The sequence below is a fragment of the Tachysurus vachellii genome, chromosome 10 (genome assembly GCF_030014155.1).
Source record: "Tachysurus vachellii isolate PV-2020 chromosome 10, HZAU_Pvac_v1, whole genome shotgun sequence".
Classification (NCBI taxonomy): Eukaryota; Metazoa; Chordata; class Actinopteri; order Siluriformes; family Bagridae; genus Tachysurus; species Tachysurus vachellii.
Window position 1 is genome coordinate 5,966,925 of NC_083469.1, and position 22,271 is coordinate 5,989,195.

A 22,271-nucleotide genomic window follows, 5' to 3' on the forward strand; every position below is an offset into this window, starting at 1 on the left:
ATAGGATGGAATAACAAAAGGAATATTTATATTTATCCAGAACAGACAGCGAAATTTTTTTACATTTTTTTATTAAAAATTTTACATTTTTTTTTAATCAAAACCACAACAACTTGCCAACATGTATTCCATTATTCATTTAGAGGCAGACAGGCAGGTAGACAGGAAGACAGACAGACAGACAGACAGACATGCAGACAGGCAGGCAGACAGGCAGGCAGACATGCAGACATGCAGGCAGGTAGGCAGACATGCAGGCAGGCAGGCAGGCAGACATGCAGACATGCAGGCAGGTAGGCAGACATGCAGGCAGGCAGGCAGACATGCAGGCAGGCAGGCAGACATGCAGGCAGGCAGGCAGACATGCAGGCAGGCAGACAGGCAGGCAGGCAGACATGCAGACAGACAGGCAGGCAGACAGGCAGGTAGGCAGACATGCAGACAGGCAGGCAGGTAGGCAGTCATGCAGACAGACAGACAGACAGGCAGGCAGACAGACAGACAGGCAGGCAGACAGACAGACGGGCAGGTAGGCAGACAGACAGGCAGGCAGACAGGTAGGCAGACATGCAGGCAGACAAGCAGATATGCAGACAGGCAGACAAGTAGGCAGACAGACAGACAGGCAGACAAGTAGGCAGACAGGACAGGCGGATGGATAGATAGATAGATGGATAGATGGATGGTTGGATGGACAGATGGACAGACAGCCAGGGTCTCATTAGGTACAATTTGCTATTGAAGTGTGACAGGTCACATGTTCTGGTTGAGATGAGAGCAGGACTGTGGCATTGTGGGTCAAACTAACATGGATGCAGAGAAACGATATACAGCATGTATGAGAAAATGTGATGTTATTAATGCTGTCATTGGATTGGATTTGTCATGCATGTTCACTTGCATATTTTACATGAGAGACTTAAAAGGACACAATGTAAAGACACAAAGGAAACATGAGAAATGTTTATTTGTATCTTATGCCTTTATTTTTTTTTTTAGTTTGCATGCTGAAAAGAGAGAGAAAAATAAACAGTGAAAATACATCTGTATGAAGCGTGGCCATTATTTCATTAGACCAGTTTATATATATATATATATATATATATATATAAAAAAATATAAAACTAATATTAAGCATCACCTTCTGATCGATCAGACTCGGGAATTTCGCCTGGCGTGAAGCAGATGTTTAAATCCAAACAAAGCGAATCGAATCTCAAATACAATACAATACAGCTTAATATAATAGACATGGAATTGAACACAGGATTAAACAAACATGCTTTAAGATCATTTGGTGTTAATTGGAGTTGCAGCTATAGGACTAAAAATCCCATACAGATGCTTTACTTAACTAAGTTCATTTTGGTTATAAAAGTGATGTCATTTCTCACAGAAGGAGACTGAAATGTGTTGGAGAGCTCTTTCTGCACTTCCTTATCAAGCCGTCTGGGTCACATTTCCAGTGTAATTTGATTACAACAGGATAACACACTGAGTGATGTAAAAGACTACAGTAAAAGACTTCTCTTATTATTATCTTATTGAGAGTTTACGTTGAGCTTAGCTACATTTCCGGATCATTCATTTATCCTCCAGTCAATTCCTTAACCGTAAGAGCTCAAGTTGCTGCTACAATTATTATGCTTTGAATATAACATTATGTATCACTGCTATCCTTGATTATTAGCGTTAGAAGGTATAAAATGACGTAACATGCTGAAGTGTTTTTACGGGGGTAAATGTGCTTTTACTTTTCTTTGCCTGCGAGCTCTTTTCTGTTCAGGGCTCTCTCTAGAGCACACACAATGCTCTCTAGATTGTTGGAGACATTATAACAGGTGAGGTCCACCAATCTCTGGAAGTCCTCGGAATTGTATGTGAGGTTTGATGTGGTGTATGGAGAAGATCCAGAGCTCACGTCGACATTTCCGGCTTTTAGTTCCTCCCTTCCCTGTCTTTTCACTCCTGCAGAGGAAACACAGTACACATCAGTATCAGTATCAGTATTATCCAAGTTTATTATCCAAGTTTACTTCATACTGTCCTTGTGTCCAGGAATTTCCCATCGATTAGCATTTCGGAATTTATTCATAGCAAAACATTGTGATTTTTATCCATCTATAGTTACATTTAATGCCAACATTTCTGTAACAAATTGCCTAAATAAATTAATTATTTTATAATTACCAGGTGCTTTAAACTCTTTAAAGGTGATATTGACCAATGGGAAGTGGACCACTATCGGAGCGTCGGGATTCTCGTCCTCAAACACGTACACTTCCTTCGGGGGCTCACCATCAAACTTGCTGAAGTCTATGTTTGGGAAAGGCAGCTCTTGGACGGCACAGTATTGCTGAGTCTTCTTAAGGATCTGTCGCATATGAAAGTGAATACAAAATATGTAGAGGAGACACACAGCACATGCAAAAATACTTCTTTTACTCATGACTTTATAAGTGTTACCTGGTTGAAAGTACCGGAATTGAACGAAAGGAAGGCACAGCGTGTTTATTAATTCAACTCAAAACTATAACTAAAACTTCAGTAACACCTTTATCCAGGAACACTGGTGCGAAAAAGAAATTCACCCTGTAGGATGTTGGTACATCCCAGAACCTTAAACACTCAATCACACATTTACACAGAGTGACAATTTAGAGCCACCAATATTTTTGAATGAAACTCAGAACCACAAGGACCCGAGAAAGCTTGTTACACTTGAAATCATCAGATATTCCGGCTAAACAGAATCCTGGGTTATCTTGTTTGAGGTTTCACACTGCTCTTACTTCACCCGGGATTAACATTTAATCCTGGATCTTCATAATCTGACAATTCACATTGTACTTTGTGAAATCTGGGTTAATGTTCTTATTTGCATATTTGCACCATCAGCAACCATGATTAGATAAATACAGTGTGCGACTGCTATAAATAACGTTTTGTCTCGCAACTTCACATCAGTAAGGAAAAATGCTCGAAGGCAAGTAAACTAATAGCGTAAAACATTCCTCTAACTACTGCATGGTTAAAGATGGGTTTAGAATAATGATAACTCGGCCTTAAGAGCAGTATGAAAAGCACTAGAATTAAACCCTTAAAGGGGGGGTCTCCGATTTTTGAGAAATGCTTCAGAAAACTGAGTCGGGCCGAATACTAAACTAAAATCAAAACAAACGTGTAGCCAATGAGCAGAAAGGGGCGTGTCTTGTCAATATGGGCGGACAGAGTGTCCAGTGCGCATGTGTGACATTAGCAGAAAGCGGTTTTAACATTGACATGGAGGATAAAAACAAAGAAAGAAAGAGAAGAAAGGTTTACGATAAGGTAAGAAGTAGGACGTGTTAATATAGGATCAGCTTTCCAGCGCTGGAGAGAACTGAAGGAGCAGGAAGTTGGTGCATATTCACAGATTGGAGTTTCCCGAGTCAATAACTCCTGAGCTAAACGCTGTTACTACACAAATAACACCTCTTTTCTATCGTAGTTTTGTGTAGTAACAGTGTTTAACTCAGGAGTTATTGACTCAGGAAACTCCAATCTGTGAATATGTGACCAACTTTACTTAAGACGCCGAGGCGCTTTTTTCCTTCTCGATAGGTGAGTAACGTTGGTTTTGCTTTGTTACACAGAACTAATATATGCCTTTGTCCTTTACATGATTATACTTGTGTGTCATTTTTGCTTGTTTGTTTATCTACAATCGTATTGTTCTTCCCTTCAGCTATGATAAAGACACGTTTCTTTCCATTAGTTGCCTGGGTTACGTATGTATGTGTGGGCGGAGCTATCAATACAGGGGGGGGACCCATTTGGGTTAGGGGCGTGTTTGTTTTGGTGATTTTATATGTCAACATTGGCTTTCAAACAACGGAGACCCCACCTTTAAGCTTGAACTTGTGGGGCAGCAGCTCCAGTAAGTGTAGCACTAAAATAATTACTATACGCTATGTTTTAGCTCTGTTATTGCTTTCCCCCCCTTTTTTTCCCCCTAATCTGAAACGTGTGAATGTGAAAAAGTCATAGATATATTTAAATAAAATGAATAAAATGCTCTCTGTATAATATCTATATCATTCTATATCATTTTCTATAATGGTTAAATAATAGAATAAAACGAATAAAAATAAACATTCTATTTAATCTAATATCTACAATCCACTGATTACTGTTTGTATATTTTAATCAACCTTTATGTATATTGTAAATTATGCATAGTTTCATCCACCTCTGTTCAATATACAATGTTTCTGGTATCGCTTTAAACCGGAGACGAATGCATCGTTTACTCAGCCGTTCTCAGAAAATTTGATCTGGTGCAAATGGTGGAAATAAAATGTTACTGTTAAAGCGAAAGACATGTAAATGCTACTATTTATTATAGTGTCCAATAATATATGACTGAATACAAGCATACGAGTTCTGCTCCTTTTTTCTCACATTTAGATGATCCTCATCCCAGGAGAAGCTGAGAGACAGGACGACGTTGACGTTTCGGTGTGGCCTCAGCACAGGAGGGAAGGCGGAGTTGAATTCAAATCCAGCATCTACCAAGTCAAGGGTGCGGTCCATGGGGGTCAGCCTGTTCGGAAACGCGTCCAGGTGTGTCTCTGCAAACAGTACACAATCAGAGCAGACATGATATAATCGTTTGGTGAGAAAAAGTACAATTCAACATCTTACATCCACAAACATGATGCTTTTTCAGACAGGAAATGCTCCTTGTTCCACACACACACCTACACACACACACAAATCATCTGTGTATTTTGCAGTGGAACAAAAATGGCATTAAGCTGATTGCTAGCTCATCGAAAGAGCAAATGTTTACACAATGGCTGCCCACTGCTCCGGGTGTGTGTTCACGGTGTGTGTGTTCACTGCTGTGTGTGTGCACTTTGGATGGGTTAAATGCAGAGAACAAATTCTGAGTATGGGTCATTATACTTAGCCGTATGTCACGTCACTATAGACATAAGGAAAAGTGAAACACAAAGCTGAAGCCCAGTCTTTTCAAAGCCCTGGTTAATTCATTTAGTTTATATATTTATTATTTTGTATAACGATAACTGATGCTCATAATCATGTTCAGTTTTCATAGCAGTTATACCACCTGAGCTTTTATCACGTTTCATTAAGGTTTATAATCACTTTTAGGCCTGATTTTGTTCCCATGTTCAGTACTACATGTCTTTGTCATGCTACACTCCACAGTAATTGTTAGTAGACACTCTGGGCTTTAAGACCGTGTAGGTTTTTTTTATAAGGATTTCTGTTTTTGTCTAGACTATTAGAGGAAATATATTCATTCATTCATTCATTCATTCATTCGTTCATTCATTCATTTTCTACCGCTTATCCGAACTACCTCGGGTCACGGGGAGCCTGTGCCTACTGTATCTCAGGCGTCATCGGGCATCAAGGCAGGATACACCCTGGACGGAGTGCCAACCCATCACAGGGCACACACACACTCTCATTCACTCACGCAATCACACACTACGGACAATTTTCCAGAGATGCCAATCAACCTACCATGCATGTCTTTGGACCGGGGGAGGAAACCGGAGTACCCGGAGGAAACCCCTGAGGCACGGGGAGAACATGCAAACTCCACACACACACACACAAGGTGGAGTCGGGAATCGAACCCCCAACCCTGGAGGTGTGAGGCGAACGTGCTAACCACTAAGCCACCGTGCCCCCCTATATATTCATAGAAGAGTAAAATTATTTTCTTAATGCAATTAAAATTTTTTTAATGCAAATGTTTATTGTCAAAGTTAATGTTGATATCAGACAAATTTCTGCTCTGTGATGCCCCAAGTGCTTGTACATAAGCATCTAAAATTTGAAGGTGTTCTCTTCAACCACTAAAATTCTGTTTAAGGTTATATTAGATTTTTATTTGAGATCAGACTCGCAGTCTGAAAATCATACATTTATTTATACTGCTTAAAAATGACCCATAAGTTGATTAAGTTGAAGAAAAAAAAAAAACATTATAAAGATTATTTCAGGAGCACAAACTAATATGCTAACTAATTCAGCATCTTCCTCCAGAATGAAAATGCCGAAATGACGATGTCTGTCACAAATAACAATGTGCTAAAATGTATGATGTTGAATAACTGACTATCAGCAAATATTCTGCAAAGCAAATCTAATGAATGAATAGACAAAATTTTATGTCTACACTTTTTAGTCTTCGGCCTTCTGTTGAAACCAGTTGAAGCGGCACACTGAAGCCTAACGTTCAGACTGCCCTGTGTTGAGACGTAGGAGAACTAATGCTGTTAAGTCGGGCGTGATCACAATAATCAAACCTAATCATCAATTTCCTATGTTAGGAAATGGTTTACAAGGCAATGGTCATTCAAGGGAACAAAAACCATTTTACTCTGAAAAATGGGATGTTCAAACAAAACAAGGAAAAGAAAACCAAGAACAAAGTACAAAATATATATCATTCATTCATCTTCTACCGCTTATCCGAACTACCTCAGGTCACGGGGAGCCTGTGCCTCTCTCAGGCGTCATCGGGCATCAAGGCAGGATACACTCTGGACGGAGTGCCAACCCATCACAGGGCACACACACACACTCTCATTCACTCACACACTACGGACAATTTTCCAGAGATGCCAATCAACCTACCATGCATGTCTTTGGACCGGGGGAGGAAACCGGAGTACCCGGAGGAAACCCCCGAGGCACGGGGAGAACATGCAAACTCCACACACACAAGGAGGAGGCGGGAATTGAACCCCCAACCCTGGAGGTGTGAGGAGAACGTGCTAACCACTAAGCCACCGTGCCCCCTCAAAATATATATATGACTATTAATAAATTCGTAAATGACCACAAGGATAGGAATATACAGTACATGCTAATAACATGAACATTCTGACCTTTCGTGGTGTTAAAGGTGGAGTGTTCGCTGTACTTGTTGTGTAGGAAGAACCCTCGCAGGAAGTTGTACACTTTGCAGATCATGGGACGCCCGTGCATGAAGTTGCTCATTGTCGAAGCCTGTGAACCGAGCACCACGGTATCCAGGGTTGATTTATCATCATCTGTCTCTACATGCCAGAACACACATCACTAAGGATTAGTTACTCTTTACTTTGCACTTAATACAAAGAGGATGTGATGTGGTAGCCTAGTGCTTAAGGTGTTAGACTATTGATTAGAAGAAGGTCATGAGTTTGAATCCCAGGTCCACCAAGGTACCACTGCTGGGCCCCTGAGTAAGGCCCTTAACCCTCTGAATGAATTGAAATAAAAATGTAAGTCAGTCTGGATAACGGTGTCTGCTGAGTGCCAGAAATGCAAGATGTTATGTCCTGAAGTATGGTGTCATATTCAACTTCTGTATAAATACATTTATTCTGTTGGCTTAAACAGTTATCTGTTATTTGTATAACTGTAAATTACTGTAAATGAGTTATACATGTTGAGCAAAGAAAAAAAAATTATCTTCTCTTCTGTGCAATGTTGCACAGGAAGCACAGGAAGTTGAACAGACTGTGTGCGAGACCTGAGCTCAGCGCTTCTGCTGCTTACCGATGCTAGACGCATCTTCCCCCAGCCATGAAGTCCAGGACGGCATCGATCCAGTCACGTGTTTCCAGAGCAGCATCAGGCTCGCGGAGAAGACACTGCTCCAAGTGCCTGCTTTGTTAAATTAGTATTAGTTAGACACGATGACGCATAATAAGTTAATGAAAATTTACGACGTGTAATGATACAAAAGTGTTTGACCCAAAAGGAACGAGACTCGTATCTCCGGTAGTTTCTTAACCAGATGACCGAGGTAATACTCGCTCCCGAAATGTTCTGAAGGCACAAAGCCTCCGTATTTGGGGAATCCCACCTCATATGGTGTAAATTCACACCACTCTGTAAAAAAAAAAAAGAAAGGAGTTAAAACTATCTAAACTTTATGTACTGTACATGCCTCTGAGGCCAAAACTTTACTCTACTTCAGCCAACTGTAAGTCTCAGGTGTAACTTGTGGTCTTTACCAGACATTAGGGAGCCTCCAGCATCCCTTTTCATGTTGACAGCTGTGTAGATTGGCAGAGGGTTCTGCCCCCCAGAGACCGCCCCCTGCTGGTCAGACAGTGTAGCTGTGTTTTTCTAAAACAAGAACAGGAAATATGGCATTTTGTTATTTAAATAAACTGATAACTCATTACAATAACAGAACATAAATAATCATGCACTAACACCTGAACTAATGCTTACATAAAATATGAACAAATCATGAACTAACCTTAACTAGCGTATACGTAAATCTTATAAATTGATGTGTGATAACCACTACTGTACCTTGATGACATGATAGAATATGTTTGCTAGTTAATGTTTATTAACATGTGGAAATAAACAAACATGGGAAAAAACAAACTTGCTTTATAAGACAATATAACTTAAGCGTGAATATAATATTATTTGCCCTATGACTGAAAAAAAAAAAATTCTAGAAATAGATGAACTAGTTTGGAATCAGTACAACCGTGTTTGTGGGACTGAGGGATGTGTAGTGCATTTGAGACTATTGTGTGTCAAAACTAACAATGCCTATACAATCCAAAAAGAAAGATTGATCACAATTTGATGAACGGAGAACCAGACCTTTCCGTAAATAGCGTTTTCTATGATAAGGCCCCACATGTCGATGGGAGAGATATTATGACCTTCCTTCTGTTTCTGCCGCAGCTCGGAGTAGTAATAGCGCAGACGGGTGGGTCCAAACAGAGTTTTGGTACCCTTAGAGAGTTCCTTCTTCACAGAATTAATTGCCTCATCCAGTTCTTTCTCTGACCAGTGTGGGTCATTGTATAGATACGCATTAGTCCTGAAGCAGAGAAAGAGATGGTTTAGATTCATACACTTGTTTCTATGGCAAACTGGATGTAGACTCAAAACACCACAAAAAAAAAAGAGGAATAACTGTCCGAACATGTGCTACTTAGATTGTTCACATTTTATTCAGCTCCTTTGCTTCACTTTGCATCAATGTCTCCTACTGTGTATTGGTCCTGCACATCTCCTGTATCAAACAGCAAGGTAAATATATAATGTGTATAAGTTACTGTGCTCTATTTAGTACCCACCAGGTGGAGCCAGACAAAGAGGTGATGTAGCTGATGGCATCCAGCAAACCAAGACTCTGCAGTCCTTTCAGAGAGCCAAACATGCCTGTCATGGCCCTGGAGCCACCTCCTGTACACACCACAGCCACTGTTGGCACCTAAACATACACAATCCCACATCCACGGTCATTAAACATCCCTGTACAGAAGAGTACAGTTATTTTATTACGTAGCATTTCTGCCTCATAGCTCCAGGCTCTCACGTTCAGTCCTGAGCTTGGGTTACTGGCTGTGTTTCACATATTCTGCGCATGTCAGCGTAAGTTGTTTTATGGGTTCTCTGGTTTACTTCCATCTCCTAGAAAACATGCTGGTGGGTGAACTGGTTATGTTAAATTGTTTTAGGTCAGACTGGTGTCTAGGTGGATTCCTGTCAAAGATCCCAAGGATTCTGGACCCAATGGTACAATGACCAGGATTAATAGTTTACTAAATATGAACGAATGAATGAATGATTGGATGGGTGGATGGATGGATGGATGCATGGATAAGTGAATGAATATAGTATGGTTTCTGTGCGTGTTTGCACACGTTTCTGTGCGTGTTTGCACACGTTTCTGTGCGTGTTTGCACACGTTTCTGTGCGTGTTTGCACAAGTGAAAGGTGAAAGGATTATTTCTCTATTTCTCTTTTTTCAGACAGATCATGATTTTACTTGAAGAGGTTTAAAACTTTTAAAACTAATAATGTCCAACTTTTGGCAAAGTATGAGCACTTTTTTTAATCTGTTCACGGTTTATTACTTTTAAAGCAAATTAAATTTCCTAATGACTCATTTTGTCAGCATGTTAAAAGTAATTGTATTGATGCTATGACCCGTTTGGATTAATGCTAATCACAGGTGCTAGCAATGTTTTACAAACAGCCTATAAAGCTAACATACTGTATAAACGATCATCAAACTTAAAATATTTGCGCTATAATATCAGTTAAGGCTAAAATTTGCTCTTATGTCAGTAGAATCAATGACATTTAGATAAAAATCATTTATATTTTGCTAAATCCTAAGATGAACTTTCTCTCATGACTATAGCATGTTTTCATTTAACAATATTAGCCTATATTACTGATTCGGTAATATTAATACAGCATGCAGGTTAATAAATAGATGTGCATTTTAAAATTGCATTAGTGTTTGTTTTTTTTAATAAATCGACTAGTGGAAACTTGACTAGTTTTTAAGTGACTCAAAATTCTATTAATAATTGATAAGTTGATCGCTAACGAATCAATTCCTTGAGTCGGTTCTTTGAACCTGCCCTTTTAGTTGAACGTTGAGAGCAGACTCAGATATATGAACATTTTTGGTTACCGTAGCACTTAAGCAGAATTTACTCTGTTCTTTTTGTGTTGGACTCTAATATTTTTGTATACAGCATAAACGCAAGCAGAATCCTCACATTACACTGCTACATTTTTTAAAAATCTGCAATGAGTCATTTAGGAGCAGCTTATTCTGCAATAGAAATAGAAATATTATGATCTGACATTCATTCATTCATTCATTTTATACCGCTTATCCAAACTACCTCGGGTCACAGGGAGCCTGTGCCTATCTCAGGTGTCATCGGGCATCAAGGCAGGTTACACCCTGGACGGAGTGCCAACCCATCGCAGGGCACACACACACACTCATTCATTCACTCACCCAATCACACACTACGGACAATTTTCCAGAGATGCCAATCAACCTACCATGCATGTCTTTGGACCGGGGGCACGGGGAGAACATGCAAACTCCACACACACACACACACAAGGTGGAGGCGGGAATCGAACCCCGACCCTGGAGGTGTGAGGCGAACATGCTAACCACTAAGCCACCGTGCCCCCATGATCTGACATTCTGGCCACAAATTAACTTTATACATATGATTTATTTAACATGTTAAGTAGGCTGTATATTTTCCCCACATGTGTAAATTCGGCTTAAATTCTTCTTTTTAGATTTGCTTGTGCTTATTTCATAATTTGTTCCAATCTCTTTGTGTTTTAAATTGTATTACCTTACTGGGATGGAGGGGAGATTTGAGGTTGAGGATTTTCTGCAGTGCACGAGACACCACCTCTCTCCTCTTCTCCAGAAAGGCCTTCTCCTCTGCAGGTATATCAAAATCCAGACGCACCTTCATGTCCTCCTCGGAGCTACACACATAGGCATGTTATTACATCTAACATTTTATCAAGGAAATCATTACTATATAAACTAATAACTGTTAACACACTAAAATGGTATAAATAATATGTACCTCTCTACTGTGTTCACCTGCAAATTGACTGTATCCTGTAGAGTAAAACAAACAGATTCACCCGGGGATCAAAATGACTGCTTACAAGGAGATTTGAGGGGAAATGTAATGACCTAAAATTATATTACATTTACATTGACACCCCCTTATCCAGAGCGACGTAGAAAAGTGCTTAAGTCTCTTTCATTGGACACATTAGACATGTAACTGGTTCACTAGGTTACATAAGATACCATGAGTCTAAAACACATAAATAATATATATATATATATATATATATATATATATATATATATATATAAATTATAAATATATATATATATATAAATATATATAAATATATATATATATATATATATATATATATATATATATATATATATATATATATATATATATATATATATATATATATATATATAAATTATAAATATATATATAAATTATAAATATATTTATACACATATATATAAATATATAAATAATATATATATATATATATTCATTCTGCTAAAATAGAAATATATATATATATATATATATATATATATATATATATATTCAGCTAAAATATATATTGTGATTAATTTTTTCTTCACTAAGTTATCAAAACAGTGTAGAAATAACTTCGCAATCGAACTCTTCCTGAAAAAAAATTATGTTATGTAAAAATAAAGCTTTATATAAGGATCTTGGATAGTAAGCTGTTCCTTATCGCATACCTGTCTGATGTTCCCATAATTAGATGTCCTATAGATGTCTGGTCTATTGTCATTATCGTTGTTAACCTTCGTGTTATCGTTGTTAGTGGTCATGTTTATGTTGTAGATTTCCAAGTAATGTTATTGCTATGCCAAGCTATGTCTAGATTTCCTGTTTATAGTAAATTTGTATTAGTCTTGTGTTTTGTTTAAATAAAAGGTGTTTGCACTGGAATCCCTGTGTTTGGGTCTAATTGCTGATAGTATAAGTTACAATGACATTTTAAATAATATTAATTGTACGTTGTTTTAGCATTCTAAAGCACAATACAGCATGCTGTCATTTTGGTAAATCTTTATATGTAATGCTAGTATACTGATGAAAAGTAGTTGAGTTGCATGGAGAAAGATAGTCGTGACAGTCGTGATCATTATAAATACAGCTGTTTATACCTTTTAACATGTGTTTTTGTTTTTTTATTTGTTTTTTTTTTTTAAATGGCCATACTCGACATCATATGCTCGTTGCTGATTGGCTACAGCATGCGTCAGTCTTACAGAAAGCTAAAATAAATCGGATTTATTTGTAATTATTTTTAAGGGCATTCGTGTGGTGATGTAAATATGCTGTCACTAAAGATGCAAATTCTGAAACTTCACCTAAATAAAGCCAGGTTATTCATTCATTCACTTTCATTCATTTTCTACTGCTTATCTGAACTACCTCGGGTCACGGGGAGCCTGTGCCTATCTCAGTCGTTATCGGGCATCAAGGCATGGTACACCCTGGACGGAGTGCCAACCCATTGCAGGGCACACACACACACACTCTCATTCACTCACACAATCACACACTACGGACAATTTTCCAGAGATGCCAATCAACCTACCATGCATGTCTTTGGACCGGGGGAGGAAACCAGAGTACCCGGAGGAAACCCCCGAGGCACAGGGAGAACATGCAAACTCCACACACACACACACACACACACACACACAAGGTGGAGGTGGGAATCGAACCCCCAACCCTGGAGGTGTGAGGCGAACGTGCTAACCACTAAGTCACCATGCCCCCCCCACCCCAGGTTATTCAGATGAAAGAATTACCAATTATAATTAGTAAAATCACTTTGATAACAGTTTCCTTTGCTAGAGTGTGTTGATGTCAGTCATTACCTTAACTTTGGGAAACGAGAAGGTGAACTCTGATGCGGAATCAGCGGACAGCGGGGACACCGGGGGTGAAGTGGAACTTGCCTCCTTCCCATCCTATTCCGAAACAAATCACACAATTATAAACGGGCATAAAGTAAATATAAAAATCATCTAGATCTAAGCATGTTTTGTCACTGAAATCAAATAAATGTTATTTCTGTAGGTCTTTTAGGTACAAAGCAGCTTGACAGAAATCCAGAAGCAGGTTTATTAGATGCAGAAGTGATAGTGGCAAGAAAAAAACTTCCCGAGATCTCATGTAATTTCACTAGCAGTGGACTCAGAAATGACTTATAACCCTGTACAATATTTAGGTGTAGAAGACCAGCATTACTTCTAGAAAGGTTCAGAGGTAAAGATCCCACAATGTTGCATTCAGAAACGTCTGCTGCTTTGTTCTACCCTGAAAAGAAATCCATTGTTTAGTATAATTAAGGAGCAAATGTAAGGAAAATCATCTACCGCTTGAAGTTCAATCTTGGGCTCCAGGTCTTTGCTGATGTAGTAACGAAGAGTCTGCATGAGGTTGCTTTTCTCAGCAGTTGAGATGATTTGATCTTCGTTATACGCCCCTCGTAATGTTAACATCATGTTCTTCCCGACTAAAATCCACACAGACACACATTAAAGATGTCAGTGCATCGCTGCCACACACCCTCTACGTCACGTGAGTTTTCACTTGAGCTGTGATGTCAGCGATTAGACTTTATTTTATTATGGACAGACAGTTTTAATCTTCTTACCCTCAGGTGGTAGTTTGTCAATCTTCACCTCCACGATGGAAAGCGGAGCCGCCTAAAATCACAGTAAGAAGATTCTGATGCATCGAAATGTTAGAAATGTCTTTGTCAGTGTCTGTCTGTCTGCCTGCCTGCCTCTCTCTGCCTGCCTGCCTCTCTCTGCCTGCCTGCCTCTCTCTGCCTGCCTGCCTCTCTCTGCCTGCCTGCCTCTCTCTGCCTGCCTGCCTCTCTCTGCCTGCCTGCCTCTCTCTGCCTGCCTGCCTCTCTCTGCCTGCCTGCCTCTCTCTGCCTGCCTGCCTCTCTCTGTCTGCCTGCCTCTCTCTGTCTGCCTGCCTCTCTCTGTCTGCCTGCCTCTCTCTGTCTGCCTGCCTCTCTCTGTGGATCTGTGCTGTATGCAGTGTTTGTCATGACATATTTTTAGGTTAAAAAATCTAAAAAGACAGAAGGTTAAAAGAATAAATGAAAGTAGCTGCTGAACCACATGGAAAGATTGACGTGACGTGTTCTGGTTACCGATTTCTCAATTTAACTCAAAAAGGTGTTTTTTGACTGTTACATGATGACGGATGTCACATCACAGTGTAGCTTATCATACTCAGAGGAAAATGCTATCCACCCTCTTATACATACACAACCCCTTGCGATTGACTGTTGTCCACACTCTATGTTTAAAAGAGACCCAGACAGTATGTTTCTAGATAAAAATGATCTGCGTAATTGTGTGATCAGAACGATAAGCGTGTAGTATACAGTAGGTTGCAGTAAGGATTGGACCTTCTCCCTATCCTCTACGTTTCATTTGTATGGTTGTATGTTGAAATGTGTTTTAAATAATCATTAATAAGAATGTGGAATGTGTGTTGTGTTTTGCATGTTCTTTGCATGGCTTTAATCAAAACTGCACTTACCACAAGAACTCCATTGGAGAGATATTCTCGAGATGCTTCAGGGCTGTAAAACAAGCATAAAAAAAAAAGGTTGTTTATTTACTGGTATTGCAGAGGGTATCATTCCCATCCAGAGTCTGATTACAGAGCTTGTGTTACTCTCTCTGTGGAGGTTATGTTTATGTTTGTCTGTTTCCTCGGGTTTCCTTCCATCTCCCAAAAAATGTACCAGTAAGTATTTGTATTTTGTTGCATTACTCATAGATATGAATGATTGTGTGTTTCTACACTGTAAAAGGTGTGAATGTGATTGTGTGTGTATTCCTACTCTGTAAAAAGTGAGAATGTGATTGTGTGTGTATTCCTACACTGTAAATGGTGTGTGTTCCTACACTGTAAAACACTTCAAGATGGCTAAATGAACATTCACCTGCTGCTTAAAAATATAAAGGCAACTCAACATGAAGATACGCTTTGTTGCAGCTCACAAGAAGCCAAAACAATAACTGACTTTAGGCTTTATCTTTCAAAACTTAACCTGAGTTTCTCAAAGAAAAAAGTTAACATGAATTGATCAGGCTCTCATGGTTTACACGGCGATTCAGGGATAGGTTTCTGATCGACTGCTGTCTCATTATAAAATAAATCTCTCATTCTCACTCATTTTCTACCGCTTATCCGAACTACCTCGGGTCACGGGGAGCCTGTGCCTATCTCAGGCGTCATCGGGCATCAAGGCAGGATACACCCTGGACGGAGTGCCAACCCATCGCAGGGCACACTCACACACTCTCATTCACCGAAATAAATCTATTACTGAAAATGAATGGCTGGATATTTCTGTACTGCAGATCTTCCTGAACTATAGCAACATTTCTTATATCTCTGGTATTCAGAATTTCTTTTTCTTTAATTCACTACATTTACACAATTAAGACTCAATGTTAATGCTTGGTTTTAATTATTTCACTTGACAATAAAAGATTTTTAAATATTTCTCATGCGGTTAATTAACGAATTCTAATTAAGGGAAAGCGTATAATTAAGCTGAAATAAATTCTGCTTAATTACGTGAAACAAATATGTGGAATTCAGCCTCAGATCTGCCTCCTGACCTCAAGACAAGACTATTCATTATATTCCACCTGGTAATTAACATTCTTCTAATGTGTTCAATACGGTTATTGTGAGTGCAGTATTACCAATTAAGTCCAACACAATAAAGTTGGCACCTACAGGACTTTTATTTTATGACATTTTCATTCTGAGATTTATTTTCTTGCCAGTAAAAGTCTTTCAGTTGTGGTTTGTACAACATGATTCTAGTTCATGTGGATAATTAAGTGGTATTCAGCCTCAGGTCTACCCTTTTCTCTCTGACCTTGGACACCATAAAGGTAACATTTATTAATTTTTACGTCTCTCTATCAGTACAGTTTAGTGATTGTATTTGCTAAAAAAAAAATAACTAAGCAAATTAATGTTGAGGTCCTTTATCCCTAAAAGTCTACTCTGAAGCTTGAAAGAAATTGTGAGGAAACTTCTAGGATTTATACCATCTTTAAAAATTATAATAGCTGTAGATGCACAGAGTACAGACACTTAGGAGGAAATAGATTTTTGAGTTTTAAACATGGAGCGAATTTGATTTAAAGTCGTTTTTGGTTAGAAATGTGTCAAAGTGATTCATCTGTCACTTACCACTCTGTGATCTCGAAATCCACCCACAGCTCATCCTTTTTCTGCAAACACAAGCAGAACAGCAGCTTGTTAACAGCTGAGCGCTACAAAAACATCCGTACGGGTCACAGTAGATCGTATTTCACCACATTTCAGACGTAAAAAAAACTCCATTAATTGATTAGTTTGGATTATATTGTCCCTTTATTATAGATTTATTATAGATGATATAATCTGGTGCCTCAGACGGTGAAGGTACTGGGTTGTTGATTGGAGGATTAGGGTTTCGAGCCCCAGTACTGCCACTGTTGGGGCCCTTGAGCAAGGCCCTTATCCCTTTCTGCTCCAGGGGCGCTGCATCACGTCTGACCCTGTGTTCCGTCCCCAACTTCCAAAGTTGGGATATGTGACGAATGAATTTCATTGTGCTGTAATGTTTGTGACAAAAATGAAGGCTTCTGTTCTCACTCACTCATCTTCTACCGCTTATCTGAACTACCTCGGGTCACGGGGAGCCTGTGCCTATCTCAGGCGTCATCGGGCATCAAGGCAGGATACACCCTGGACGGAGTGCCAACCCATCGCAGGGCACACACACACTCATTCACTCACACACTAAGGACAATTTTTCCAGAGATGCCAATCAACCTACCATGCATGTCTTTGGACCGGGGAGGAAACCCCCGAGGCACGGGGAGAACATGCGAACTCCACACACACACAAGGCGGAGGCGGGAATCGAACCCCCAACCCTGGAGGTGTGAGGCGAACTTGCTAACCACTAAGCCACCAGAAGGTGGTGATTAATGTTCCTCTAACAGCAGCTCAGACAGTAAGGTAAATCACTGGTTTATATTAAAGGTGGGGTGCACGATGTTTGAAAAATGCTTCAAAAAACAAACAAAACAAACATGTAGCCAATGAGCAGAAAGGGGCGTGTCTCGTCAATATGCAGCATGTGGTCAGTGCGCATGTGTTACATTAGCATAAAGCGATTGAAACATTGACATGGCGGAAACCTGCCGTTACCTCTGCTTCGGGTTCTAGGTGTTGAATGTCGTCTTCCGTGTGAAGCGGAGCTAAACCTTTCACGGTACAACACAGTACTACAAATACACATTTGTATTACCATAGTATTACTCATTGTGTTCATTTATTGATAATAAAGCAGGTTCTGGCATAATAGTTACCTGGGTTACGTATGTATGAGTGGGGCGGAGCTATCAAAACAGGGGTGACACCCATTTGGCTTAGGAGCGTGTTTGTTTTGGTGATTTCTACTGTCAACATTGGCTTTCAGAGATCGTGCACCCCACCTTTAATATGCTAATTCTAATGATTCTAATAAAGACTTTTAAAAAATGATCTGTGTTACAGAAATCTTGAAGAGAGGGCTTTATTTTCTAAAAAAATGGAAGAAGCTGACTGGTGAGAGAATATACAGTATATTTTGTTGTTTTATGGACGTTAAACAACATTAAATGTTTAAAATGATTAAGTTTTACGTTAATTTCATTCTGAATTGTTATCTTCATGTAAAGCTGAGAGCTTTAGCACTTTTAACACTGGACATTGCAGCTTTAAAGGAATATAACTATTCAGAAAAAAATTATTTGAATTGAAGAATTGATTTGAATAAAAACGTGAGACGTGTCATTTAATAAATGAAAAACGATCTTGTTGGCTAATCAATGTCCTATACTGACCTTTTCATCAGTGATGAAGACCTTGGTCTCCTTCTTTCCCAGTGTGAGGTTGCTGATGTCGAAGAAGAGCCTAACGCAGAGGTCGTCTTTCCTGAGATCCTCATCATATACGTCTAGCTCCAGAATGTTCTAGAGAAAGACATAACAGAAATTTATTTTTTTTTTAGTAAATGATCTTAAAGTTTGTGTTTTACAAATGCAATTAGATATATGATGTAATCCATGATGCTGTCGAGAACCACCTTTGTGAAACCTAGATAAAGAGAAAAGTCTACAACTTTGTGTAGAACTTCAAGGACTCAGAAAGCGTTTTATTTTGTTGTGTGTGTGTGTGTGTCTGTCATGGAGTACATAAAGATAAAGAGCATAACACACTTGAGCTAATTAGAAGTAGCGTATAGAACCGTATCTGAAATATTGTTGTAAGTTTTATTTGATGACATGAGATGATCTCCTCTCCCAGGCGTCTCACCTTGACGTGGCTGTTCACACGGAAGTGGAAGGTCTCGTTCCACTCAGGTGAATTGGAGTTTGGAATGCTTTTAGTTCTCACAGTAGCGACCGAGGCCGTGGGCATTCTCAAGATCACGTAGAGGTCAGACTGAGAAACTGCATTGAGTAGAAAAACATCGTGTAAGCACCTTAGAAAACAACAAAGCTGGATGTTAGGCCTGTTAGTCACATGGTTTCACTCTGTACCCTGTAAAAGTAAAAGCACCCTGTAAAGTTTATGTTGGACAGAAATGGAGAGACTCAATGGTAGCAGCAGGTAAGCTATCAAAATCCTCACACTTCTCTGTATATATAACTACAGTATCTACAGATTTTCTTTATCTACAGTATTGGTGAAAAGCCATCACATGCTGCCTGATGATAGTTTTGGGTAGTTTTTCACATGTTCCTATCATCTCTGATAAACCTTCCTGATACAGGTTTAAAATGTGTGTGCTGTGCACTGAATGACACACATACAGTAGTCAAGCGAAGAGCTGAACTTCGCTCGCAGCACTGTGACCGCGAGGTCCCAACATGGTGCCACTTCTTTCTGTCGGAAAAAAGTGAAAACAAGAAGAAATTTAATACACAAAACTTTAAACATTTCAATGAAACATATTGAACATCTCTGTCTGTCCATCTGTCTGTGAATCTACAGACAAGCAGACAGTCAAGCTGGATTAGTGCTGTCCCTCTCTCTTATGGACAGATATAAAAGAGAAGACTGTCTTGTCTGTCTGTCTGTCTCTCTCTCTGTCTACCTCTTTTTCTCTCTCTGTCTATATATGTAAAGACATACACCATGAAGAAGACCGTCTGTCTGTCTGTCTGTCTGTCTCTCTCTCTGTCTATATATGTTTTCTGAAGTAATGTAAAGATATAAATTATGAAGAAGACTGTCTGTCTGTCTCTTTGTCTCTCTCTATAGGACTACTCAAACTATGTACAAACATGATAGAGAAGATTGACTGTCTGTCTGTTTGTCTCCCTCTTGGACCAGTTCCCTCTTATCACAAAGCCCTTATCACTCCTCATACTGCACCTCACACCCTCAGATCTAGCAGCACTAGGAGAACCCACAGACGAGGAGTTTGACAATATTTTTCTGTGATACATTATTTTTAAATAAATTAGAATAATGTATTTGTGTGTTTTCTCTGCACTATGACTGACTGCCATTAACTGCAGGATTTACAACATACAGCTGAAGTAAGAAGTAGTTTATTCCAGAATCTCATTACAGACACACAGTACCTATTTCCAAATCTTAAATAATTTAAATCTCTTTATATTCTCTCTCTCTCTAGAGACAGGCAAGAGGGACAGATTGAATAGACTAGATGTCCGTCTGTCAATGGCTGCTTATTACACAAAAATACAGATAAAATGACAGATTATTTAGACAGCTTATAACTGATCTGCTTTCACATTGCTTTGTTGTCCAAATTACCAAGAACCCACTAAGGACTACTGTACATGTCGATTCCATAATTGTTAATAATATCAAAACATATCACACGTTTCTACTATTTCTTTTCATATCTTCCTAAATTTTATACCACAACATTCTCATTGCTCACCAAAGACTAGATAAAAAAAATTAAAAAAAAAAACTAGAAAGAAATTAGTACCTTCATTGCTAACAGAAGAATTTTCCTTGACCAAGGAGAAAGGAGAAGCTGTTCGTGTAGCTGATGAGGATCAGATACTCTCGAGCTGTTCGGGCTCTAATTTATATCTCGGAACGACGTGCCAGGGCAGGTAGTGATTGAGAAACGCCCATTTCTGATTGCCAAAGAGACTAAGTTCTGTATGTAAGATGATATTTTAAGAAAATATGATAAAACCTTTAAGATTCCACAAGAGAGCACCTGTAGTAACACTGACCACACTTTGTTTTCAAATATCTTAAACCAGGCATGATGTGTACACAAAATATGAATGGATTGTCAGGGCGGGATGGATGGATAAATAATATCAGCAACCAGAGGAGGGTGCTAGGGAGGAGAACCCAAACGCAGGCCAATTTCCAAAAAAAAAAGGTTTATTGGTATAACAAAATGTATATATATTATGTATATATCAAAATGCACAGGAGATGTAGCCGGGAAAAGTCTATCGCGATCAATCGCGAAACCGGAAGTTCGATACACGAAAAGTAATCCACATAGAAAAAAAAAGGAAGTAATCCAAGCATGGGCAAAAGTAATCCAAACAGAAAAATAAGTAATCCAAACGGCAAAAAGCCGGAGAGCAAAAACCGGAAAAACACCCGGCAGCAAAGAATGAAACAAAAACTCACAATGAAATTCCCAGGGGAAAAGAAATCCGAGCCGGGAAGTCCACACGGATATAAACGGCAACGAGGCGCAGAAACACACACGGACCGGAAGAAGACAGGAGCGACACACAAATCGCGACGTAATGACGAGAGATCATCTGGCGATAATCCAGCGTGAACGGCGCGCTTAAATAGCGCTGCCGAGTACAAGTCATGCGACAGGGGGATGACGTCACAAATGTGCGTCCCACGGCATCTGGAGCGCAGGAGCCGACGGACAGTAAACGCAGGGCCCCCATCAATGACCCGGGCGGGAGGAGGGGGTCTGGCGGAGGGAACCAGCGCACAGGCCTGGACAGGTTTCAGCCTGGAAACGTGAAAAGTGGGGTGGATGCGCAACACACTGGGCAGCTTGAGCCGGACCGCAGCCGGATTGATAACTTTAGATATCGGGAACGGGCCAACGAAACGGGGAGCCAGCTTCCTGCATGCCATCTTCAATGGGAGGTCTTTGGTGGAAAGCCACACCCGCTGCCCGACACGGTAAGGAGGAGCGGGGCGGCGTCTGCGGTTGGCCCAGCGAGCATAGCTCCGCGAAGATCTCAGCAAGGCGAGGCGGGCTCGTCTCCAGACACGACGACAACGTCTCACGAGGGCCAAGGCTGAGGGAACTGAGGCTTCTAGCTCCTGTGTGGAGAATAATGGGGGTTGATAGCCATAGGCAGCCTGAAAAGGGGACAGACCCGTGGCAGCAGAGGGCAGAGTTATGGGCATACTGGACCCAAACAAGGTTGGAGGACCAAGACGAATGATCCGCGGCACAGAGGAGGCGGAGACCCGTCTCCAGCTCTTGGTTGAGCCGTTCCGTCTGCCAATTGGACTGGGGGTGAAACCCAGAGGAGATGCTAATGGAGACGCCTAAGAGCTGGCAGAATTCCTTCCAAAAATTGGAGGTAAACTGGGGTCCTCTGTCAGAGACTATGTTCCGGGGAATACCGTGGAGCCGGAAGACGTGTTGGAGGAGGAGCAACGCTGTTTCCTTGGCCGAAGGGAGTTTGGTCAGGGGGACAAAATGGACGAGCTTAGAGAAGCGATCGACCACAGAGAGGATAGTGGAGTAGCCATCAGAAAGAGGGAGACAGGTAACGAAAT

General features: G+C 40.0%; 1 protein-coding gene across 1 annotated transcript; it reads right to left on the reverse strand.

The window, feature by feature from the left end:
* Positions 1-1,150: 1,150 nt before the first annotated feature.
* LOC132852019 (cytosolic phospholipase A2 zeta-like) lies at positions 1,151-21,269 on the reverse strand. The gene is made up of 21 exons (XM_060879024.1): positions 21,141-21,269; positions 20,470-20,646; positions 19,316-19,388; positions 18,816-18,952; positions 18,344-18,472; positions 16,659-16,699; positions 14,979-15,021; positions 14,074-14,125; positions 13,793-13,932; positions 13,292-13,384; positions 11,415-11,449; positions 11,172-11,310; positions 9,126-9,262; positions 8,644-8,866; positions 8,031-8,145; positions 7,768-7,905; positions 7,570-7,677; positions 6,915-7,085; positions 4,444-4,613; positions 2,191-2,374; positions 1,151-1,968 (listed from the first exon to the last, which is right to left on the reverse strand). The coding sequence occupies exons 2-21, from the start codon at positions 20,473-20,475 to the stop codon at positions 1,751-1,753; spliced, it is 2,352 nt and encodes a 783-aa protein (XP_060735007.1). The 5' UTR covers positions 20,476-20,646; positions 21,141-21,269; the 3' UTR covers positions 1,151-1,750.
* Between the last annotated feature and the right edge of the window lie 1,002 nt (positions 21,270-22,271).